This window comes from Megascapheus bottae, chromosome 5 (genome assembly GCF_031878675.1).
Source record: "Megascapheus bottae isolate mThoBot1 chromosome 5, mThoBot2.hap1, whole genome shotgun sequence".
Taxonomy (NCBI): domain Eukaryota; kingdom Metazoa; phylum Chordata; class Mammalia; order Rodentia; family Geomyidae; genus Megascapheus; species Megascapheus bottae.
Genome location: NC_143513.1, coordinates 40,781,553 through 40,806,247, shown reverse-complemented (window position 1 = coordinate 40,806,247; position 24,695 = coordinate 40,781,553). Strand labels below are relative to the sequence as shown.

Here is a 24,695-nt window from a genome sequence, read left to right as displayed (position 1 = left end):
ATGCCCAATCCTATTTAGTCTCCTTTTTTCTTACATTTTTTATTTGTTTCTTAAACCAGAGAGAGAATTTGACCCAAATAAACACTGTGGAGTATTGGATCCCGAGACAAAGAAACCTTGCACAAGATCCCTCACCTGCAAGGTATTTCTTTTTCCATTAAAAAAAAAAATACTTCCTGCTCTGGCTGGGGCCTTTGTGGAAATGTTTGCATGCCACTTTCTCCACACGGCAGGGTGTGGAACCTCAACATGACCTCCGGCTGTTCTTTGTAAGGGAAATGCTTTCTTCTCATCTACTGGTAGCAGAGTGCCTGCCTCAAGCTGGCTGCCTTTTTAAGGAGAGAGAGAGAGAGAGAGAGAGAAAGAGAGAGAGAGAGAGAGAGAGAGAGAGAGAGAGAGAGAGAGAGAGAGAGAGAGAACTAGGCTTCCCCAGTTACTTGGGAGGCCAGACAGTAAATTGTATTTATAGGCACTCACAGGCGGTTCTAAAGCCTGCTACCGCTTAATGTATGCAGGAGCAGCAGCAGCGGCAGCAGTGGCAGCAGCGTCCTGAAAGACAGACCTAGAAAGAAGGATGAGATGCTGCACCCTTGATCTAGCCGCACGGGATAGCCAGGGGACAGAGGACCCAAGGTGGCTGACTGCCACTGGGTGTCCTCCTGAACTGCTAGTGCTTCTTGGCCTCGGGATGGAAGCTAAGGCCCTCTCTGTCTAATGTCTGTTTGTCTGGGCCGACTGGAACCTCCCACATGCCCTTGGATTAACTCTAGCATTCCCTCACAATTGCCTTTCATCAGAGAGGTGTTCACACATTCTGCGTGGAAACTCGTCATCTCATGCCATTTGTCTGGAGGAAGCGTTGGCTTGTTAACACCGGGAGTGTAGAGCATGGTTGCATGCCTTTCCCCAGCCACAGAAGGAGAGCTGTTGTTTTGAAGTTGACTTGTCAAGCACCTCTAAATTGCCATGGTTGCTATTTCTGAAATGCAAGGGCCTGGGGAAGCAGATTTCTGTGCTGATCAAAGAGGCTGTGCTTCTCATCTCTCTTCTCCTTAGACACACTCACTAAGCCATCGGAGGGCAGTCCCAGGCCGGAAAAAACAATTCGACCTCCTCCTGGCAGAACACAAAGCCAAGTCTCGGGAGAAAGAAGTTAAAGAGCATCTCCTGACTTCCACAAGGGAAATACTTCCAAACCAAGCTGGGCCAGTGCAGGATTCTCTGCCCGGATCTACAGGAAGCTCTGGGCCAGAACCGAAAGTCACATCCCCTGCGAAATCCAGGCCACCTAACTCTGTACTCCCCAGGTAAGTCCTGCATTGTCAATTGAAGCCCTGAATCCTTAGTTAAGGGACTTTACCTTGATGGTGAAGTATAAGTGTGGTTGGGTCATACATTAAGTGAAATCATAATAGTATGGTCTCATAAGGTGTTTTTGAAGTTGAAATGAGGCCACGTGCATAAAAAAAAAAGCCTTAGCGGATTGTACTGCTGTCCATTGTCATTGTCACTGTCAGTCTTGGTAGCAGAACTTTTATCAGACAGTGTATGTTTTTACAGAGGAATAGTGAGCTGTGGGTGTGGCTCAAGTGGTAGCCTGCTAGTACTGCCTTGTCCTCGTATGGCCAAAAAAAAAAAAAAAGTGAGCTAGAAATAAGAACCTGAAAAGGTGATATATCAGCGTATCAGGCAAGTTCCTGGCTGCTTGGGATTTTATATTAGTTGACAACTCCTGGAATGGGATGGGGAAGCCTTAGGTAGATTAGGAGTCTGCATGCCTTAGCTCTCTGGACCATTTGCCACAGATCTATGATTTATTTTCCCCAATTCTCTAATGATCAAGTCCAAAGGGCAAGCTGGCAGAGTTGAGGTTGTGTGTTCTTGTATTTCTGTCTGTACCAAGGAGGCTGCCCTTATGAGCCACCTGTTTGGGGTTTTATTTGCTTCTCGCTGGTGAGCAGAAAGGAAAGGATACAAAACAGAACTGAAACTTTAAACGCAATTTAAAGTCTTTGTATGTCTGTTTTGGGGTTTTGTTTTTGTTTTTTTGCCAGTCCTGGGCGTTGAACTCAGGGTCTGAGCACAGTCCTTGGGCTTTTCTCAAGACTAGTGTTCTACCACTTGAGCCACAAGCACCACTTTCGGCTTTTCTATATATGTGGTACCAAAGAATCGAACCCAGGTCATCGTGCATGCTAGGCAAGCATTCTACCACTAGGCCAAACTCCCAGCCCTGTATGTCTGTTTTGATGGGCAGTAGATTCCTGGCAGTAAGACAGAGACCTGTATCCAGTGAGCCAAGTGCGCTACTCTGGAGGCTATGAGCTGAAGATCTGTTTGAAGCCAGCCCAGGCAGGAAAGTCCATGAGGCTTTTAACTCCAATTAATCACTCCCCACGCCCCCCAAAAAAGCTGAAACTGGAGCTGTTGCTTAGTATAAAGTGATAGATAGCCTTGAGCAAAAAAAAGCTCAGGGACAGCACCCAGGACTGGCACATACACAAAAGCCATTGGGTACTTATTCTATAAGCAAAATACCAAATTAGATACTTTCAAGAAGGGCAGAGGAGAAAGGAAAAGATGAAACTACACCCTGAATTTAAAACTGTAGAGTTTAGAAAATGAGATAAGGCTCAAATATCAGCACTTTGCATAAAAAGGTAACATCAGCCGTGCTCCATGAGAAGTGCGGCTAGTTGTATCGGATGTCTTATCATGCCATGGACCTGTGTATTATCCAATAAGTAAGTATGGTTTTGGAGAGGATGGCTAGAAAAGGAGTTGATATTTTAAAAGCAAAAATCAATATCTGATGGCAAGAGTTCCTGATTCACCAGATTGTCACCCTCATGCTCCTGGCACTTCTGGTACGTGTCTGTATGTGTGACAGCAGAATTCTTCAGCTATTGTGGCCAAGCTTAGCTCTAGGCATGCAAGAGCATGTAGTCAAGTAGAAGTGGCCCCTGTGCATTTCTGCCGGTGTAGCCACTGTTGTGTAGTTGTCATCTGTCACTGCGCCACACCCCCAAGTCTTTTTTTTTTTAGTTTATTTTTCAGATAAAGTCTCACATTTTTGCCTGGGTCAGCCTCAACCTGTGATCCTCCTACCTCTAGCTCCTAAGTAGCTTGGATCGTATATGTGAACCATCAATAAGATTTTCGTAACTTTTATCTAGGCTGGCTTAGAATCACAACCTCCTCTCTACTCCCTGAATAGCTGGGATTACACGCATGTACCTCCATGCACAGTCCTGCAAGATCATTCTCTGGTTATTGTTTAAGACTATTACCCTTTCGATTCCTTGGTACCACATACTTAGAAAAAGCCAGAAGTGGTGCTGAGGCTCAAGTGGTAGAGTTCTATCCTTGAGAGAAAAAAATCCAAGGACAGTGCTCAGGCCCTGAGCTTACGCCCAGGACTGGCAAAAAAAAAAAAAAAAAAGACTATTACCCTTGTTCTAGACTTGGAGCTAATTCTGCCCCAGACATCTAAGAAGGGCTTCAATGATATGTAAATAGTCTCCCCTTATTTAAGACTTCATGGGTACTTACAATTGGAGCTAGTATCAAATCTTGTATTTTTGTGGTAGTTTTTTTCCTATACATACATTCCTGTAATCAAAGTTATTTTATAAAATAGGCACAGTTACTAATAGGAAAAGAAAGTGATAAAATAGAACAACTGTAATAACTTACTATAATAAAATTGCCAGCACCACTATTCTAGTACTTTGGGGTCTTCTTAAAATAAAATTAAAGTTTATTGGAACAAAAAAAAAACTGCAGTACTGTTCCATGCTAGTAGGATAAATTTCATAAAACCATAGTTTAATAATTAAGAAAGAGAGACTGGGCAAAGGGGCTTGAGTCTGTTATCACATATAAAACAAAATGTAGAGGTGAGATCATTAGCTCAAGATCAGCCCAGACAAAAGTTAGTGTGACCATATGTGAAAAAAAAAAAAAATGAACCGGAGCCTGGGACCAGCAGCCCATACCCATAGTCCTGGTTACTTTGAGATCTGAAGATTGTGGTTCCTAACCAGCCCAGGTCCATGATAGATGTTTCTCTACAATTAACCACTAAAAAGCCAGAAGTAGAGCTGCGGCTCAAGGAGTAAAGTCTTAACCTTAAGCAAAATACAAGCCCCAGTACTGGCACAAAAAGAAAAAAGTTGTTCAAGCCCCATAGCCTTCAAAAAAAATCAAATGTGGTACACACCTGGTATATACCTGTAATCTCAGACATTCAAGAAGTGAAGGTTGGAGGATTATGGTTTGGGCAAAGTAGCAAGAGTCTGAAGAATAACTAAAGCAAAACAGGCCTTCAGCGAAGTGCAGTGTTCTGAGTTGTAATTCCAACACCACCCCACCACCCCCACCATCCCACCCCAAATAACCCGAAGGACTGTTTCTTCATGACTGATATTTTGCTGAGTGATCAGCTCTTGTTCACCTGGTTGGAAGGTCATCCTGTCAGATTTCACTGCCAAAGGGAAGCAAATAATGGCAAGTACAAATTACTTACATATAAATGAGTGAGTAGTTTCACCCCAGAGACAACAAGCAGGGAGAACCTAACTCCTCTACACAAAGCTATCACTTAACCTTTCTGCTTTCATTTTTTTCCCTTTTACAAAAATTTCCATTGACCTACCTTCCCTGACAATGCTAAGGCTAATCAGGCTGCAGTCTAGGCACCAGGACAGTGGATGGGTCATGTTTCCTCAGAAAAGTTGATTCTGTTCTTTCTCTCCCGTTGCCTTTAGACCATCATCTGCAAACAGCATAAGCAGCAACGCATCTTCAAATCTTAGCAGCTACACTCCAGAGCTCCCTCTGCCCCCAGTTGGAGGTGACCTTCCTAGCCGACTGTCCAGTGATGAAGGAGAGATGGATGGAGCCGAGGAATCTGAGAAGTTAGACTGTCACTTCTCTACACACCACCCCAGACCTCTTGCGGTAGGTCTCCTATCCCTTCTGCATGGTCCCTGTACCTTAAAGGCACTCTGGCAGTTGTGGCAGAGGCCTCATTCCTAAGGAGAGGATGTAATGCAGAACTGAACCAAAGAGTTTATCCAAAGGTCAAGATGTAATGCAGAACTGAACCAAAGTGTTTATCCAAAGGTCAAACAGTGACCATTAGAAGTGCATTTGAACTCATCACTTGAGTGAAGGAAAGGATTCCCAGTTGGTTTGAGTCTTTTAAATACCTGAGCATTTGTGATCCACCTGGTAGTGAGAATGCTTGAGACACTGTTTATATAAGTGCACATGGGAGCTGACCTTCTGGCTGTGCCTATCTAAAAATGGAGCTTCTGGTGTCTAGAATTAGCTGAGTGCACCTGCTGGTGAAACTGCCTTGACAGCATGTAAAGAGGGTACCAGCCCTCATTGATGTTCTTCCCTGATGGTTCTAAGACTTACTGTTATTATTAAGTGTCTGACCATATGGTACCAAAACTGGTGGGAGGGGGGGGAGAGAGAGGGAGAGGGAGAGAGAGATCATTACATACCCACATATTTGCTTATTAACAAAAAGGACACTTTTGTTCCATTTGCTTGAATGAGTTCACTTTAGCAATTGACATTGTTTGAAATCAGTGGGGAAATCGAGGCATCAGCTGGAGGCTGGTTTGATTTACCTATGAGACCTTGGGAAGGGTAGTGCCTGGTGTGACATCACAGAGCTGAACACAGACCCTATAGTGGTTAACCCTGGTGTTAGTGACAGATTAACTATCTTTTGCTAATTATATATTATATAAACTATGTTATAATTTATTATTATAATTGACTGTCTTTAGACCTCAGGGACTGAGTGAATAATGTCAGACTTACATCAAGATAGAGTAACAGTGGCTGAAAAATGGGAATAAAGACAATCATCAACCAGGCACTGGTAGCTCACACCTGTAATCCTAGCTACTCAGAAGGCTGAGATCAGAGGATTGAGGTTCAAAGCCAGCCCAGCCATGAAAGTCCGTGAGATTCTTATCTCCAATTTACCACCAGAAAACTGAACATGGCACTGTGACTCAAGTATTAGAGCACTAGCCTTGAGCTGAAGAGCTCAGGGACAATGCCCAAGCCAGAGTTGCAGCCCTATGGCCAACCAAAAAAAAAAAAAAAAAAAGATAGAGCAAGGCCCTCTTCCCACATGATGATTGAAGTTTGAATCTACTTCCTGTTTCTTAGGTTATTGGTTACCTGTGGCTTACCTACAGCTGAAGACTTTGCCTCTAAGCTAATATAAAAATAATCAGGCAGGGCCAGGAGTTTGGCCTAGTGGTAGAGTGCTTGCTTAGCATGCAAAAAGACCCGGGTTCGATTCCTCTGTACCACATACATAGAAAAAAGCTGGAAGTGGCGCTGTAGCTCAAGTGGTAGAGCACTAGCCTTGAGGAAAGTTCAAAGACAGTGGACAGGCCCTGACTTCAAGCCCCAGGACTGGCAAAAAAAAAAAAAAATCAGGGATGATTTCAAATATTTTTGCCTGCAACTAGTGAGCAGTGACTCACTCTGTAATCCTAGCTACCCAGGAGGCTGAGATCTGAGGATCAAGGTTCAAAGCCAGCCTGGGCACAAAAGGCTTTGAGACTCTTATTTCCAGATAAACTCTAGAAAATGGGAAGTGGGACTTGGCTCAAGGGTACATCGGTAGCCTTGAGCTAAAAAGTAGCTGACAGCACTCAGGCCAAGTTCAAACCGCATAACCCACACAAAAAAAAAAACCTACTACACTTGAAAGACATTTAATAATTTCATATAACAAGACCTTTGGCCTTCCAAGTTTGAGTTGATCTGTTCACAGTGTCATTGGACTGAGTGACAACCTCTGTGGCCACCTTTGCCCATCATGCATGGCCTCAATACATCCACTACAGTCCCAATGTCATATCCTTACTCAGTGACATTCCACACAAGGTGAAATGCTGTGATCTCTTAGGGTTTTTTTCCCTCACATCACACACACACACACACACACACACACACACACACACACACACACACACACATTGATGGGTGGCAGGGAAGAAAAGGATTAGAGAGACACAGGATGAAAACAGCCATGATTCTTCCCAAGATTCTGGAAGGAGATATATTTACACTGTAATCAAAACAATGGTATGATCTGCTGGCCTGGAAAAAATCCAGGCTCGTGAGAGTGAGCACAGTGGGCAAGGTGGGCAGCAGCAGCTGCTGCTGTGCCCGCCAGGAAGTTGGCAGCTCAGCTGAAGGCACACCACACTTCTCCAGAAACAGGAACCTCCCTGGCCATCTAGCCTTACATCTGCATTGCATTAGATACGTAAATAACCAAAACCGAAAGGTGCTTGCCATCCGAAAGTCTAAGAAAGTTACAAGGCTCTGCCAGAACACCAGATTCTAGAGGGCATCAAGACATTTGTCGAAAGAGCAAGCTGCAGCAGCAGATTAGCCAAGGCCTGGGCATGACATGTTTGTGGGTCCTTAATGTGTTGTTCATTAAATGAAAAAGCCATGAGTTGTCTCTGTGTTGTCTTCTCTCTCATTTTATTGTAATCATTTTATTGTAATGAGCACTTACCCAATGTATCCTTAGCAACTGGGATAAAGGAAGAAATGATGTCTAGACCTGGAACAGCCCCACCTATAGCTGAGAACCAGAATTCCTTGTATGTTTTCCTGCTTGGTCAACAAGTACTTAATATGAAGGTGCAGAACATTGTTTTTCATCTGGTACCAGATTTGATGGGTGGCAAGATTTTAATGCAAAGCTCCCAAAACACAAGCAGAAACAGAACAAAGGGAAGGCCTTACATCTCCTCCTGAGAACTATTCAAAGGCTGGCTCCAGGATGGGCTTGTGGAATAGGTGCCAATCTAGCACAGAGTCTGGGATGGAAGCCAGGGAGTTGCTGCAGGCCCAGAGGATGGGGGAAGGCTGCATGTGGTTATAGAGTCATTTGCAGACTTGCCTGAGCTCTAGACCAGACAAATGTCACCTTCTCTGAGGCCACTTCTTGCATTTCTGTCAATGGACCTTCCAGTTGTCCTAATGTCATAATCAAATGCTTTTTATTAAACATCTGAATATATCTCTATATGAATATATAGAGATATATGCTTTTTCCTGGTCCTGGGGTTTGAACTCAGGGTTTGAGCACTGTCCCTTAGCTTCTTTGTGCTCAAGGCTGATGCTCTACCACTTGAGCCACAGTGCCACTTCCACCTTTTCCTAAATAGTTTATTGGAGACAAGGTTGTCACAGACTTGAGCTGGGAGCATTGAATGTTCACCTAGTCTGCACTAAGCCCTGGGTCCAATGCCTCAGTATCACATATACAGAAAAAGCCAGAAGTGGCTTTTGCTGTGGCTCAGTGGCAGAGCACTAGCCTTAAGCAAAAAGTATCCAAGGACAGTACTCAGGCCCTAAGTTCAAGCCCCAGGACTGGCAAGAAAGAGAGAGAGAGAGAGAGAGAGAGAGAGAGAGAGAGAGAGAGAGAGAGAGAGAGAGAGAGAGAAGAAAAGATTGTCACAGACTTCTGTTCGGGCTGGCTTCAAAGTGCAATGCTCCGATCTCAGCCTCCTGAGTAGCTAGGATTATAGGAATGAGCCACCAGTGCTCAGCTAGCCATATATTTTGTTTTGTTTTGTTTTGTTTTGTTTTTGGCCAGTCCTAGGGCTTGAACTCAGGACCTGGGCACTGTTCTTGGGCCTTCTTAAAGCTATCACTCTACTACTTGGTACTACATCTGGCCTTTTCTGTGTGTGTGGTACCAAGGAACTGAACCCAGGGCTTCATGTATGCTAGACAAGCACTCTACCACTAGGCCACACCCCAGTCCTAACCATATGTTTTAGATGCAACAGCTTGCATTAAAAACATTTTTATGGGGTCTTCTCTCCCCAAACCACTTTTTTTTCCACTCCTTTTGATTCAGGGTCTTGCTATGTAGTTCAGGGTAGCCTTGAATTGAGATCTTCATACCTCAAACTAATCTGTTCTTTGTTCCCAATCTCTATGATCCTTGTACTGAGAAGAAAGAGAATGGAGTACCCACTCTATATATTAATAGTCATTGGATATGCAGGCATGTATACATAAAAAACACAGCGATCCCAAAGTAAAATGTAATCAGGTGCACAATAGATGTACCATAGGAGTCTAGCACTGGGAGATCAGTCATATGACCATTAACAATGAACTACAAGGCCCTGGCAGGGATCCTGCCTGCCGATGAAGGAAAGGCATGTGTCAGAGTTCAGAAGTATGATGGATCCCAGGGAAGCCTGCAAAGGTAAAAGATAAGTGGAGTGACTCTGTGACATTGGCTGGAAAGGTGTGGCCCAGATCACCCGAATCTGCCATTTCTATTGCTGAAAGGGAAGAAGGGAGCCTTGGACTTGCTTGAGAAGATGGATGATGTGCTGGAGAGATGAGTTGGAAAGCCACTCTGGCTTCTGGTTGTTTGTTTTTAATCTAAAAGGAAGGCTCAACCTCAGAATTAGAGGGTGTGACCCCTGGTACCACAGGAAACTGACTGCAGCAATTGCTGGATTAGAATGTGAGTTCTGCAGTGAATCCAGAGCTCAAACTACAACATCACAGAAAGATTTTTGGCTTCGGTACTAGTTGCATCTTTATTTTGAGTATAAAATGGTACCCCTGTGTGTTTTTATGCAAATGTTATTTTTCTCTGTATGGTTTATATTAGCTTATTAACCTGTAATCAAAATTAAAATGTGTTTTTCCTCACAGTTTTGCTCGTTCGGGAGTCGCCTCATGGGACGAGGGTACTATGTGTTTGATAGAAGATGGGATCGTTTTCGATTCGCCCTAAACTCCATGGTAGAAAAACACTTGAATTCACAGATGTGGAAGTAAGTGAGCAGTTCCTGTGCAATATAAGATCAGAGCTGCCCCATAGTTACCTGAACCCTAACTTTCAGAATAAATGTCAGCAGTTGGCTTTTCATAGACCAAAGCGAGTCTGAAATCAGGATTTGTAACTAATTCTTAAATGTCAGTTCTTCTTAATGATTTGCCTGGAGATTTTTAGAAACACCTATAATGTGCTGTATGCTTTGTCTCCTTGGAAGATCATTTTTGCCTTGATTAATCTAAACGTGGTAAAAAGGATACAAGATGAGATCTTATTTAATATTGTTATAGGGCCTTTTTATTACTCTGAAAGCCTCTGAGGATCTTAAGAATGTGCTTCTGTTAGTAATATTAATGCTACAGTCACAATACTAAAACTTTCATGGTGGTTACAGACTAATTTCTGGTTGTTTGTTGTCCTGTGGGGAAAAATGTACAGATGCCAACAGGGCAGATTCCAAACAGTGCTGTGAAGTTGGCTAAGTTTGTCTTTGGCCCTTCCTGTCTCCCTAGGCTCCCTCTCACCTCTGCTTGGCCTTCTTTCTCCCCTAAACTCTAGCTTTGTTCCATTTCTCTAAGTGCCCTTCATTCTCCCACACCTACCAATGTCCTTATATTCTAACAGAAGATTTACAAGAAGAGAAAAAGCCTCAATTTGGTAAAATGCTATCAAGAAAAACAGGCTAGTACCTCTCAAATGACAATACATAAGAAGCCACTTGATAACAGAAGGCCAACCTCTTGGTCTTGCCATACCCCTACTCCTATAAAGGGAGTTCAGATATCATAATGCCATGAGTCACTTCAGTCTGAGTCCCCCTATTGCCAGAAGAAGCCAACTGCTGAGCCTCCCATTGGCCTAATGAGGCCCAGGAGAGGCCAGAATGCTGTTCCTGAGATATGGGAGTAACAGAATCCACAACTTGCCCCTCCCCTAGGCTTCCTTCTGTCCCCAGGCAGCTGTGGCATCTGAGCCCACTAGAAAGATCTGCATTAAGCTTTCCAGGGGACTTGGGACAAATGTTGACACTTCCTATAAACTAAGAAAGGACCTTAAGAGAAGCTTATCATTTCTTCCCATGTGAGTGACTGCCCAGAGTGTCCAAAGGGCACACTTGATTTCCACGTGTCCTTTCCAAACTGCAACAGGGAAGGCACTGTATGGGGGAATCTAACTTGTTCTCAGTTATCAGATGATTTATCCTTCCACGGTGTTACCCACACCCTTCAAATTGCCAGCCTTGGTGATTTCTCACAGCTCTCTGCACTCCTGTGTTGTGGTAGTGTAAACCCCCGACACGTGGAAGGAATGTGTTGATCTGTATTTCGCTCCCTGGTGTCCTGTCAGCTCAAGCTCCATATTCCTTTCCTCCTCAGGCACAGAAGCCCGAGCCACCGGGCATCAGGTCCCTCCCCCCTGTTCAGGACTTGCCTAACCAATCTGCTGTCACTGAGCAACATTGGGGCTGCCTGGGTGTCAACTCTGGAGAGCGTAGCACCCCGCTGCCCTCTCAGCCTCGCTGCCCAAACTCCAGGCCCCGACGGGCCCGAACCTGGAGGGATGGCAGCCGATGGGGGCGTGGAAGACATTAGGAAGAAAAGAAACGGCAAAGACTCTTTTTTCTTTAACAAGCATTTAACTCTGCATCAGGAGACGCCAACACAGTATTCTCTTTCAGCCAGGTCAGCATCTGGATCTCCATGCCAGCTGGCAGGGGAGGATGGGCACTGTCAGGAACTCATTCGCATCTGTGGGCTTTTGTGGGGGACTTCCCTAGGCCAGTGTGAGAAGCTTAAACCCAGGCACAGCCAGCCAAGCCAAACTCCACTGCCATCTGGCACCTAGAAAGTATATAAACTATTTATTGTAGGGAGAGGGGGGTCCCAGGGACTGCCCCTTGCCCCCCTTCTCTCCTGTCCTGGCTCCCTCCTGTTCCTGCTGTCCACTGAGAATCAGTAGAGAGAGGAGAAAAAGAGCTAGCAAGTATGGGAAAAGCACCACCACCACCACCCCTCCCAATTCGGACACAGGCCAGGTAAACTCTAGAGTTGAGTTGTGCTTAACAACACAGCTTGAAGCACGACTGAATATTGTGCAATGAGAAAAACAGAAATCAAAAAGAAATCCCATTCAGAGTATCAAGTGGGGCTGTCACTAATGAGCCATCTACTATTTGTAAATACTCCAAATTACTGCCAAACCTCAGCCGCCATGCACTTCCCTCTGCCTAAACTGCCTGGGAGGGCCAGTGGGATACTTGTAGAGCCACAGCAAGGCAGCAAAGTTAGCAAGAAACCTTGCTGATGCCTCACACTCTAACACACACCCTAGCCTTGTTCTGAAGGGGTTGTGCAGTGCCAGGCAGTTGTAAGGATGTGTGCAGACCATCCTGCTCTGACAGTGGGAGTCCTTGCCCAGCATGCATAGTCCCTGACGATAGTGTTTTCTTACTGCTGAGGTTGACCTGCTCACCCATCCACCTCCCCATCCATCCATCCATCCATCCATCCATCTATCCATCCATCCATCCACTCATTCATTCATTGCAACAAATGTTCATGGAGTACCTTGGTTAGTATAAGTTTTAAGGCTTGAGAGGAAGGAAATTCTCATACACCATTTTGCCGTGGGTTTGGCAGCATTTTTCTCTTATATTTGTTCTCCTAGGCCTGATGTTTTCAAGGACATGATACTGTGTTTAATAAGTCCACTAGACTGCACACTAAAGATAAAAGCCCCCAGGTTCCTCTGAGTGCAGGCAAAGAAGGAATCTTAAGAGAGAATGCTAGGAGAGGCACTTACTTCCCAGGGGGTGGGGGAGTCTCTGTCCAGAGCTGTATGAGTGCAACAGCTTCAGGGTGGCCTGCAGAGAAGAGGCACTATCCCACACAGTGTTCCAAATCTACCGAGGGACAGGAGCTGCGATGCACCAGCCCCTCGCCTAATAAGTGCAAAGGTTTGAGTTCAAACCCCAGCATGGCAAAAAAAAAAAAAAAAAAAAAAAAAAAAAAAAAGTTTAGAGAAAGGTCCCAAGAATGACCCCTCCTTGGTGCTGAGCTTGACTCCAAAAAGTTTGTTCTCAGGAGTCACACCCCTCCCTTAACTCCAGGAAAACCAGACAGAGAGAATCTTTCCCTCTCCCTCATCATCTCTATCCTCTCCCGCTACTCCTGTCCTGCACTTCTCTTCAGCACTAAACTAGAAGCTCCTGATCCCCTTCTTTGGACTCTTCCCTTTTGCCTATAGGGGACAGGAAGACCCCCTCAAAACCCCTCCAAGTGACAGCTGAGGTAGGGTGGGTGAAGGGGAAAATGCGTAGCGTAGCTCCTGGGTAGGAAGAACTTGCCATCATTTCCCATGCCCCTGACTTGCCATGGAGGAGGAGGTAGCCATGAGCCAACGTGGAAATAGGCCTCTCTGCAGCCTAACGGTCTGCAGGTGGCAATCACAGGAAGATGCCAACCTATGGGGAGAGAGCTGTTCCCAGAATACCTATAGCCAAGAGCAGGATGGGAAAAGGGCTATGAGAAGCAGAAAGGGAAACTCTGGCCCCCGTGTCCAGATGGCTAAGCCCTGTCTTCACACTTACTTCAGAGCAGAAACTAAATGTGAAATGACCACTTTTTTCCCTGTCAAGTATATGCATATATACGCATATATATATGTATATGTGTGCATATATATATATGGAGGAAGATTGCTGGGGCTGTGTATATTCTCAATAACATTTGCCTTTTGTTCCTGAACCAAAATCAACCACACTCCAGTAGGATGAGAACACCTGAAAGTAGTGAATTAGGGACTGGATGTTGCAATGGAGGCAGCATAAGGCAGGGCCATCCTTCAGACCTTCTCATCTTCCAAGGCTTCATTGTCCATGGTCAAGTTCTGCTGGGGTGTTCTCTGTAGCCCTGACACTCAGACTTCATCCTTCCCCCTGAGCGATGCCAAGACGACGTCTCACTGTTTCTCTCTGGCTCTTCTCTCATGTTTAGGAAGATCCCTCCTGCGGCAGATACCCCCATGCCCTCGCCAGCAGCCCACATCACCACCCCTGTTCCAGCATCCGTGTTGCAGCCTTTCAGCAACCCCAGTGCTGTGTATCTTCCTTCAGCTCCCATCAGCTCGAGACTCACCTCCTCCTACATAATGACATCAGCCATGCTCTCAGATGCAGCTTTTGTGGCATCTCCGGACCAGCGTGTCCTCATGTCCCACACCACAGCTTTCCCCCATGTGGCCGCTACCCTCAGCATCATGGACTCAACCTTCAAGGCTCCATCCGCCGTGTCCCCGATACCAGCTGTCATCCCTTCCCCATCCCACAAGCCATCCAAAACCAAAACCAGCAAATCCTCAAAAGTCAAAGACCTGTCTGCCCGTAGCGACCAGTCTCCAAGTAACAAAAAGAGGAAGCCACAGTCTTCGACTTCCTCTTCCTCCCTGTCCTTGCAGACTTCCCTCTCATCGTCGCCATTGTCAGGGCCCCACAAAAAGAACTGTGTTCTCAATGCCAGTTCTGCTTTGAACTCCTATCAGGCAGCCCCTTCCTATAACAGTCTGTCTGTGCACAACTCCAACAATGGGGTGAGCCCACTCAGTGCCAAGCTGGAGCCCTCAGGACGGACCTCGCTGCCCGGCGTCCCCGTGGATATAGTGAGACAGGTGGGCGCGGTGGGCGGCAGCAGTGACTCCTGTCCCCTCTCTGTGCCCTCCCTTGCGCTCCATGCAGGGGATCTCTCTCTGGCCTCACACAATGCTGTGTCTTCTCTGCCCCTTTCTTTTGACAAATCAGAAGGAAAAAAGCGTAAGAACTCAAGTGCTAGTAGCAAAGCCTGTAAAATCACTAAAATGCCTGGTATGAATAGCGTTCACAAAAAGAACCCACCTGGCCTTCTTGCACCGGTGCCTGATCCCGTTAACAGCACCTCCTCTCGGCAGGTAAGGGACTTCCTGGCGCTGCCTTCTTCAGTGCTGGGGGGCAGGGGGAGCTGGGCAGTGCCCCTGCTTGGCCAGGTGGCTCAGGCAGGTAACCTAAGTGTGACTCCTTTTCTCCTTCCCTGTAGACCATCCTCGCCCCTGCGCTGAGCATGGTGATTCTTTTAACAAATGCTTTTAGGACTCTGCTGTGTGTGAGGCTCTGTGCTAAGCCCTTTGCGGGGATACCTCCTTGTGCTGTGCCCGTGTAGTTCTGTGGGTACAGTTGCCCACCACATTACAGATGGATAAACAGAGACACAAAGATTCCAAGTTCCTCACGCCACTTCTGTCTGTTATATCTTAAATTGCTGAGGACAACTTCATGAGAGAGTTTTGTTACTAAGAAGTTTGATCTGACCAGTTGGAATTCTCAGGAAAAGCCTGAGGCCTGGGGCATGTCACATGGTACCCAGACCCACCTGAGAGGTATTGCCTGCCAGTCTGCCCCCCTCTTCTCCCCCCACCTCCTCCTAACATAGCTCTTTCCTTCCTCACACCATCCGGCAAATAGTACTCAATGCATGGCATGCACAAGAACTTGTAATGTTATAAAGAAGCCCAGGACATGAACATGGCCCAACAGTACCCATGTTTCCCCTGATCTCTGTTCCTGTCCCCAAATCCAGTCTGTCTCTTCAAGCTGGGGGAGCTACTTAGGAAGATCACCACCACTCTGGCCAGCAGACAGAGGCAGAGTGGGGGTGCTCAGGCCTGTGGGGGAGCTATCCGTGCAGCCACCAGTGAGGAGAAGGAGCCTTACAACTACAGGAATAGCCAGCTACACCCTAAAGCCAGCCTTGTGTAGGTATGAGGGCTTTGGAGAATTGGCAGGCAGTTATTAAAAAACATTTTAATGTTCTTCATCACTTGTAAAGCCCCACAAAGCACATTTCTTGAGGAGGAGTCAGAGCCAGACAGCTGTAACTAAGGCTACAGTGAGAGGGGGGTCTCCTGATATCACTTGAGTCCACTGAGACTCTCTAGTTCCAAGGGTAGAGCAGAGAGAGACCAGAACTGTCAGAGCTCCACTTCGAGACCAAAGAACTAATCAGTGTCACCTTCAGAGTGGAAAGGGGGCAAAGCTAGGACTTTTCAGACTGAAGTATCCCGTGTATTTCCACCAGGCTGCCAAACAAGCTGTTCAAAACACAGCGGAAACCTTGATATCTCACTCATTTCAGATGAAGTTCTAACACCATGTTTTTGATGGTCGTGGTCCCTATACTTTAGATATAGGAACTCAGTAATTGCCTTCATTTTTTTTAAAGTGGGTCATGGGGCTTAAACTCGGCCTGAGCACTGTCCCTCAGCTCTGAAGGCTGTAGACTACCACCCTACCCCTAGGTCTGGGCATTATCCTTGTGCTCTTCAGCTCAAGGCTACCACCCTACCTTTGAGCCAAGCCCCACTTCCTGTTTTCTAGGGGTGAATTGGAGATAAGAGTCTCAGGTCCTTTTGTGTCCAGGCTGGCTTTGAACCTTGATCCTCAAATCTCAGCCTCCTGAGTAGCTAGGATTATAGGTGTGAGCTACCGCACCTGGCCTCCATTTTTTTGCCCAGTCTGGGACTTGAACTCAGGGCCTGAGCACTGTCCTTAGGCTTCCTCAAGGCTAGAACTCTACCATTTGAGCCATAGCACTATTTCCTGCTTTTTCTATGTATGTGATAGCATGGAATCAAACCCAGGTCTTTGTGCATGCTAGGCCAAACTCCCAGCCCCTCTCCCATTTTTTTAAACAGATGAATCAGTCAAGGTATAGGAAAGTTATGCAAGGTACCCAAAATCACACAGCAAGTAAATAGTAGAGAGGGCATTTAAACCTGAGCATTTTCGCTCTGCAGTCTAGGCTCTTAGCCTCCAGGCAACATGGTAGTGACTCTGCAATAAGTACTCTGTTAGCAATTTAGTCTAGACTACTTAATCAGCATGAAGACTCAGCCACACTTCCGGTGAGCAGAGTTGATGAGCCTCTACCAGTCTCATAGTGCCCAGCAGAAGGAGAATAAGGAAAGTGGGAGTGCTTACAGCTGCCAATGGGCTGCTCCGTATTGGTTCTGTGAAACTGAACTGGTTTGGTGCCGCTCTCTAGACCACAGAGGATAGATAGGCTTTGTCCAGGGTCTGTGCAGTCTGTGTGGATTCTGTTAGAAGACCTGAAGAGGCAAAGCATTAGGAGGAGAATTCAAAGATAAACCAGGGCTTCAGAGGGAACTTGAGGTACTATTTACTCATCTCTGACAGATGTACCTCCAGAATTGGCCATGAAGGATAAAATTGAACACAAATCGACTCTTTGAGTGAAAGGCAAGTTTTTTGTGTGCAAAGGAGGGCCTAAGGCAAGAGCCACTTGGGAAATAAGACAGGGATAAAGGGTTTATCCCAAGGTCAGCTTCCCTGAGCATACAAGTCCCCATGTGCAAGGACAGTCACAGATGAAGGTCACAGCCATGCATCCCCAGGACTGTCACCCCAGCTCAGAAATAGCATCCTCCCCCCCCTACACTTGTGGGGGCAACTAGGTGTCTTTGCTGACTTTCTGAAGAGCAAAGGCTGTGTAATAGCAGATTGTCAGTGACTCACATCTATAATTGTAGCTGCTCAGTAGGCTGAGATCTGAGGTTCAAGGTTCAAAGCTAGCTGAAGGGACAAAAGTTCACAAGACTCTATTAGCCATCAAAAGCTGAACTGGAAGTATGGTTCAAGTAGTGGAGTGCCAGCCATGAGCAACAAAGCCAAACACACACACACACACACACACACACACACACACACACACAGAAATGAACACTGAGGCCCTTAGCTCTCACCCTCAGGTATCTAGTTGGGGCTCCATGGAGTTAGATACTCCCAGAAGACCCAGCTTCCTCCCAGAGCTCTTCACACTGAAGCTTGCAGTCTTTCCATCTATAAGGAAAATTAAGTTCTTCCCATCATTCTGATTTCCATCTGAGAAGGAAAGGGGGCATCCTCAAAGAACCCTTGGAACTGTTGTCCTTATGTCTGCCACTGAGGATGGAAAGGCCAATGCCAGGCAATGTGAGGAACGAGAACCTTATGCAACCCCACCTCTCCTCCCTAGCAGTGTGTGCTGTCAAGTATCTTTCCCACACCGCTCCCCGTATCTGAGTTATACTTCACTGGTGTCTTTCAGGTTGGGAAAAATAGCAGTCTAGCTTTGTCACAATCCAGTCCTGCAAGCATATCCAGCCCAGGACACAGCCGACAGGTAAGTTCCAGGGGAGACCAGCATACAGCCAACATCAGGGAAGAAAAGAAGGCTCTGGAATCAGATTCAACAAATCTCACCTCAGTTAAGAGCATGGCTAACCTGGCTTCTGAAATGGGGGCCTCTACGTTATGGGGTGTGAGACTTGGAGCAAGTTACTTAACTTTTCTCTTTCCATTTCCTCACCTAGAAAGTGAGGATCAGAATGGCTCCTAACCTCCTATGGTATTTGTGAAGATTAAATTTGTTTAGGAATATAAAGTCTCTGGAAAGTAAAACTCTAGTACGTGGCAACACACAAGTGTTAGCTACTGCTCTTCTTGCTAGTTGTACGGTCTTGGATACCCCTCTGAGTCTCCATTTTTTTCATCTGTTAATGGACAAATTGATACCTACCTTCTAGGAGTGTTGTTAAAACTGCAAAGATGCTATGGATTTAAGAGCTTTCACACGGTGTATGTCACCCAGTGCTTTCTTCAAAGGCCTCAAGCGAGCAAAGCTACCATTCGGCATATGGTTTCCCAGCAGACTTAGCCATTTTTATGCAATTGAAGAATGAGATCAGGGTATAAGCCCAGAGATCAATGGTTTCCTCCAGTGCAGTGCAGGCATGTGAGGTGGGATTGAAAGAGAGTAGCAAGAAGGGTTATGCCACCTAGACCTGGTTGGAAGATGTGTAGAAAGCTGGGCTCAAAATATTTGTCTTAGATGTGCAGTTGATTTTGTGGACATTAGTGTATTTGGGCTTTGTTCTGTGGGAGTTCACCACAAATTTCATGTAAAATTTGGAGAAAGACTGTGAAGAAACGTTTTATACCCTCAGAAATAAGAGTCCAACCACTATTCTGAGTTGCCATGGCATTTGCTCATCATGTCTCTGCTCAGTCACCTCTATTTATGGGGGTCTGTTGCAGAGATCACTGGGTATGGCTGGAAGCTACAGCTGCACCTTTACAAGCCTGGCATTGCATGTCTGAAATTACAACATTCCTGCTAGAAACCAAAGGCTGGCAGTCAGCCTTAAGTAATAGAACAATAACAGCAGCCACTATTTGTTGAGTGTCGTTGCTGTGTTAAGCCCTTTACATACACCATATATGTGGAAGCCTTCTAACAACCCTGTGAAAGACACAATTATACTCCGCTGATACATGGATTTGGCTGCACTAAGAAACTCGGTAACTTGAGTCCAAATCTCAACCTCCAAGCCTCTGTCTGACCCAACACTATATGCCTTCCTTAGTTGCCTTAGTAGGAAGAGGTAATCCAATAGAGAAAAATACAGAGATTATTGCAGCCCTCTCTCCAGGAGAAGAATCCCATATATGTCCAAGCCTTTGTCCCTGTATTTCCCTCCACCTTTAGGACCGTTGTGACTACCCTACACTCAGGAGCTCCTCATATTTGCCACCTTACTAGCTTATTACAGTGCTCTTGACCACTTAGAGGTTGGGGATTGTCTTTTCAGTCATAGACAAGAAAAATAAGGCTCTGTTCTTGAATTTTCATGGTTCATTCCAAATGTATGATTTTGACACAAGTTGTTTTTTTCCTTTTCTTTCCCAGAAGAACACAAACAGAATGGGCAGGATAAGGACGCTTCCATAACAAGACTATGAAGCCACTTCCAAAACAATTTCTGGTGGTGATCGCACCCCAGGAGGCTGTAGCAGAAGAGGGAGGGGACTGGCCCATGAGCAAATAACTGTTTCCTGAACCCTGCTATGGCTCTAGCCTTTCTTTTTCTTCCTTCCTTCCTTCCTTCCTTCCTTCCTTCCTTCCTTCCTTCCTTCCTTCTTGTCTTCCCTCCTTTCTATATATCTTTCTTCTTCCTTCTTCTCCTCCTTTCTTCTTTTCTTCTTTCTTCTCCTCCTCCTCTTCCTTCATTGACCAAATTTCAGTTTTGAAGAAAAAGAAAATGGCAAAAGAACGTGCATTTGAGATTGACAGCAAACAGTCCCAGTGTTTTCTTTCCATTTTTCATTTGCCATGTTTATATATTCTGGAGTCACTCCTCAGATCCTGGTATTTCTACTTCACTGAGAGCAGACATAGCAGAATGTCAGTTTGGGTTGGTATCGCATGGAAACTCTCGAACTATCTCACCTACAGAGCTCTTTTACCCCCCCTCATCTTCTCTTATCCCATCCCCAATCTGCTCCTCACTGGTCCCCCCTGGCCATCAGAAGGTGCTGCTCTCACCAATCCCCCCCTAGACAGTGTGTTTGGGGAAAGGGTCTCCAGGAGAGGAGCTTGTGTTTGAAGCTGAAAGAGACAGAGAATCAAGGGATACCTACATGGGCACCATGGACAGAGCTAAATGCTAAGGGCTGAATTGAGAACAGTGGCCAACCATTTAGTAAAGTAGCTTACTCAATTCCGTAGTCCAGTTGTGCAGCTCAGAAAAGATCTACTGAGTTTAATCAGAGATGGGGCTTGAATGGATGATAGGAAGCAGACCATGAGGCATAGAGGATAATATCCCTTGAAAGATGTGGGAATTGGGTGACTGATAGTTTGAGCTTGCTAAGCAAGTATCCAAGTTCCCAAAACTGGGTGAGTAGAGACACGAGTCCAAGAGTCCACTTCCATGAGGTAATAGGGTGAACATAACTATGGAAGGTTCTGGAGCTGCTCTCCAGGGCCAGGAATATCCTCTAGGGAAAGCTTATTTTGAGAATTATGTGCCAAAATTGCCCACACCCAGAGATGAGCATGCCTCAACTGAAATGTCCTAGCTCAAAGGCAGCACTAGCAAGAGCAGGCCACCCCTGGGTTAAGAACCATTGAAAGAGCTGGGAGACGCTGGAGCAGTTTACAGCAGTTCACACTAGAGTTGTGAAAAGGAGTGGTAGCATTCCTAAGTTCTAATAGAGAATCATAATCAATGGAATTTCGCTGACGGTCCATGCACTTCTGAATCTATGATACCACATATGACCTAGAACAAAGACATCAAAAGATTACACTTCACCCCAAAATCTGAAATGAATGCTAGCTCCACAGCTGAGCACATCCCTTCTTCCTCTCCCTGACGTTTTCCTTGGCATTTCTTCTCTCCCAACCCAAAGACCAGACTACTAGTAACTTTTACCACATGATTGGAATCTGCAGAGATGGGAGGCAAATGGAGTGATTTACTTCAATGCAATTGCACTGACAGTGTTTCTTATAGAATTACTACATTTTTTAATATAAAATGATTTTTTTTGAAAAATTAGGAGTTGCTACTAAGTACCAGGACATTTAGTTGGAATGATTTCATTTTTATTTCTACAGTGTTAAAAGTGCACTTATATGCTGGTTTATTTAAATCTTAGGAAAAAGAGACTGCAAATTGAAGGGACAATTGTTACTTTTTTAAAAAATAAAAAGAATAAGGCAGATTTTAAGACTTATAAATGTTTAAGATTATAAACAAGGTTAGACCCTTTGAAAAAAAGTTTAGAAGATATTCTTAAAGTAAATTTTATAGTGTTAATTTTGTAATAATTTATGTTTTACTATATTACAGAGCTAACTGACCAGAATAGTTTCAGAAACAATATGAAACTTAGGAAAGTTTAAGCAATGTTTATATTTTTTAAATGTTCTTTGAATTATGTTTTTATTGTACATTTCTTCAGACTGAAAAGTATGTACATATCTTCGTTATTTTTGCACAATTTTTGTCTTGTTCGGTTTTAGAGTCTTTTATAATTTATTTTGAGTTGTACAACTTGCAGGAGTCAAAACAAAACAAATCTCAACAACAAGGAACCCTCTGACTTACAAACTTCTTATACTTAAAGAGGGAAAACAAAGGTTGAGCGATACTAAGTGGCTGCTTCTGAGAAATAATGTTGCAACAGAGACTGAAGGATCAATCTAGTAGGTTTCAACATGGTAGCCCTTTACATCTTGAATTGGAAGATGGAATAGAGGCTCCCCACCGAATGCTGCTTACTTTCTTGAAAGACTGGCTTTGACCAAGGTGAGGACATTTCTGGAAAACTAAGCAAAAAGGGAAAACCCACGGAATTTCTTCCTTAGCAACCAACCACAGGTTTACTTTATAATGATGTATTTAAAACAAAAACTTGCAGCTTGAAAAGTGGAATGCAAATAAAAAGGTTATATTTGGGTTTGTTTTCATGGTGTCTAACTGGACCAGCCTATAAAGCATTATTAGAGTGATATCTTTTGGGTTCTTGTCGTCTGCACATCCCACTCAGCCTTCATTCCCAGTCCCTTGACTGCACACACCCTTATTCGCCTGAAGATCTCCTGACTTGTCGCCAGCCACCGAGGTTTGAATGCTCTGGTTGGAAAGCATAGCGCAATGCCTAGACCTGTCAGCCATAAAAACAAAAACAAAAACAAAAACAAAAACAAAAAAAAACAGAAAAAAGAAAAAAAAAGCGACTTGGATAACTTGTATGCCTTCTTTTGTATCAATGTACCAATTGTAAATAACGCTGATCAACCTTTGTAGAGAATAGTTTATACAGCATATTCTATTATTGCTGATTCTCAGTGAACTCTTGTTTTAAAAAAGAAAAAGGGAAAAAAAGAATTTTTCTATTTACACCTTCTATTTTGTTATGCTGTTGGCCCACGGCACTTTAACGAAACTCTGTGGGTTTTCCGTAGCTGGCCAGTCATGGGGCACATTAAATAACTGTTGTTGCACACACACACACACACACACACACACACACACACACAAGAATTTGCACCTGCTCATTTGTCCTTTCCTATTAACAATTTTAGATCCTTTTCCAGAAGAATTTTGAAGAAAGCATGTCCAATCATTTGAAACAAATGCCACCCTTGTGGAGTGGGTTTCTTTTCTACAATCCATATTTTGTAACACTAAGTATTTTCCTTCTTTATCCTGCACCTTTACGTATTAGCACTATCAGATAGAATTCATTCCATGCCTGTGATATTCTAAGCAGAATAATTGTCGGAAGTAGGTGTAAATAGTAAATTCTATGGCTTACAGTTTTAAAAAGAAAGAACAAATATGTACCTATGGATACTGCCATGGTTTAGCACCAGGCCTGGGAATATTCTCCAGTGAGAGATTGTATTTTTTTTTGCTTTTTTTTTGTAACATGGCTTTGTAAATAAAAATAATTTATATGTTTGTAAAACAAAGTTGTCGGGTTTTCATAAAATTTCTGTATTTATTGTTGCCTCTTACTTCCTTGTGAGACTTCCTGTTAATATATAACCTTAGTGTTTAGATGGTGGCAGGTAGTAAATGACAATGGATTCACTGAACAAGTATTTGTGAGCTTCTCCTCTATGCCTGCCCCTGAGCTAGGCACTCTAAGCTCAGTGGCAAGAAACAGACACCGTTTCTGCTACTCTCTGGAAGCAGCAGAGTTGGAGAGAGATCCAGTGTTAACTACCAACTAATAGTAGAAGTGCTTGGTAAGAGCTGATTTCTATGGAGGAGAAAATAATGAGAAGCTGCCATATGGAGGGGGTGGGAGCAGGATATCAGGCATTCTCTCTGAAGAAGCCAAAAGGCAGTGACTGCCTAAGACAGGAACAGCTTCAATGGTCCATATATTAAAATTGGAATGATAAATTTGCAGAATCTGAAGAGAGTCCATTGTGCACTGCTGATCTATAGTGAGTGGTTGAGTCTATGCATGGTATGCTTAGGCCCTGAGTTTGTTCCCTAGTACAAAAGTAAAAGTCCTTTATATTAGCAGAAAGATGAGCAGAAGATAGGAACAACCAGATACCAGTAGTATCGGCTTAGCTACTTAGGAGGCTGAGATCCATGGGGTCACTGTTCAAGGCTATGCTCAGGAGTAAAGTCGGTGAGATGATCTCTAAAGTAACTAGGAAAAAAAACTCCACAAAAGGCATGATTCAAGTGGCAGAGTGCCAGCTGAGTAAGCAAGCCAAACATGCATGAAGTCCTGAGTTCACACTCTGATACTAGCAAAGAAGGAGGGAAGGAAGGAAAGGGGAAGAAAAAAGGACAAAGAGAGCTTGGTGCCAGTAGCTCATGGCTGTACTCTTAACCACTCAGGAAGCAGAGGTCTGAGAATCACAGTTAGCTATCCCAGCCCCTCCACGCCCCCCCAAAAAATCTGAAATTCTTACCTAATTAACCACAAAAAAAAATATTGAGCTGTGGCTTAAGTGGTAGAGCACAATCTTTGAGCCCAAAAGCTCAAAGAAGCCAGGCCCTGAGTTCAAGTTCCAGGACTGGCAGGGGGAAAAATGGTAAAGAGGAAGAAAAAGGAAAGAAAGTAGAGATAAGGGTTTGGATTTTATACTAAATGAAATGGAAAACCTTTGAAGGGTTTTAAATAGGGCCATGTAATGATATGCTCCATTAAAGGAGAACTGTGTCTACTGTGTAGATAATTAGTTGGAAATTACCACTAGAGATCACATGAAAGAATGTGTGGCTTCAGGATATGATAATGACAGTAGCTATAAAGACAAGTACATACACCTCAGATATATTTTAGTCATTAAATGGATAAAACTTGGTAAGGAAAGAATGACTCCTGTTTTTTTGTTGTTGTTGCTATTCTTGTTTATTTTTTTTTCTAGTCCTGGGGCTTGAACTTGGGCCTGTGTGCTTAGAGTCTGTCCCTGAGGTTTTG

At 44.5% G+C, this 24,695-nt stretch overlaps 1 protein-coding gene across 9 annotated transcripts in view; it reads left to right on the top strand.

Moving 5' to 3' along the window:
• The window catches only part of Atxn7l1 (ataxin 7 like 1), a 233,649-nt gene extending 210,374 nt beyond the window's left edge, over positions 1-23,275 (top strand). For 3 of the 9 annotated variants that reach the window (XM_090332963.1, XM_090332961.1, XM_090332968.1), the window contains 8 exons: positions 60-142; positions 1,057-1,307; positions 4,770-4,962; positions 9,745-9,866; positions 11,245-11,550; positions 13,864-14,809; positions 18,001-18,075; positions 19,642-20,029. In XM_090332963.1, coding sequence (XP_090189089.1) covers positions 60-142; positions 1,057-1,307; positions 4,770-4,962; positions 9,745-9,866; positions 11,245-11,550; positions 13,864-14,809; positions 18,001-18,075; positions 19,642-19,683 — 2,018 coding nt within the window. In that variant the 3' untranslated portion in view covers positions 19,684-20,029. Of the gene's footprint in view, positions 1-59; positions 143-1,056; positions 1,308-4,769; positions 4,963-9,744; positions 9,867-11,244; positions 11,551-13,863; positions 14,810-18,000; positions 18,080-19,641; positions 20,030-22,466 lie in introns of those variants that run through there. The other 6 variants (XM_090332964.1, XM_090332962.1, XM_090332970.1 and 3 more) reach the window with 6 other exon arrangements.
• Positions 23,276-24,695: the final 1,420 nt, after the last annotated feature.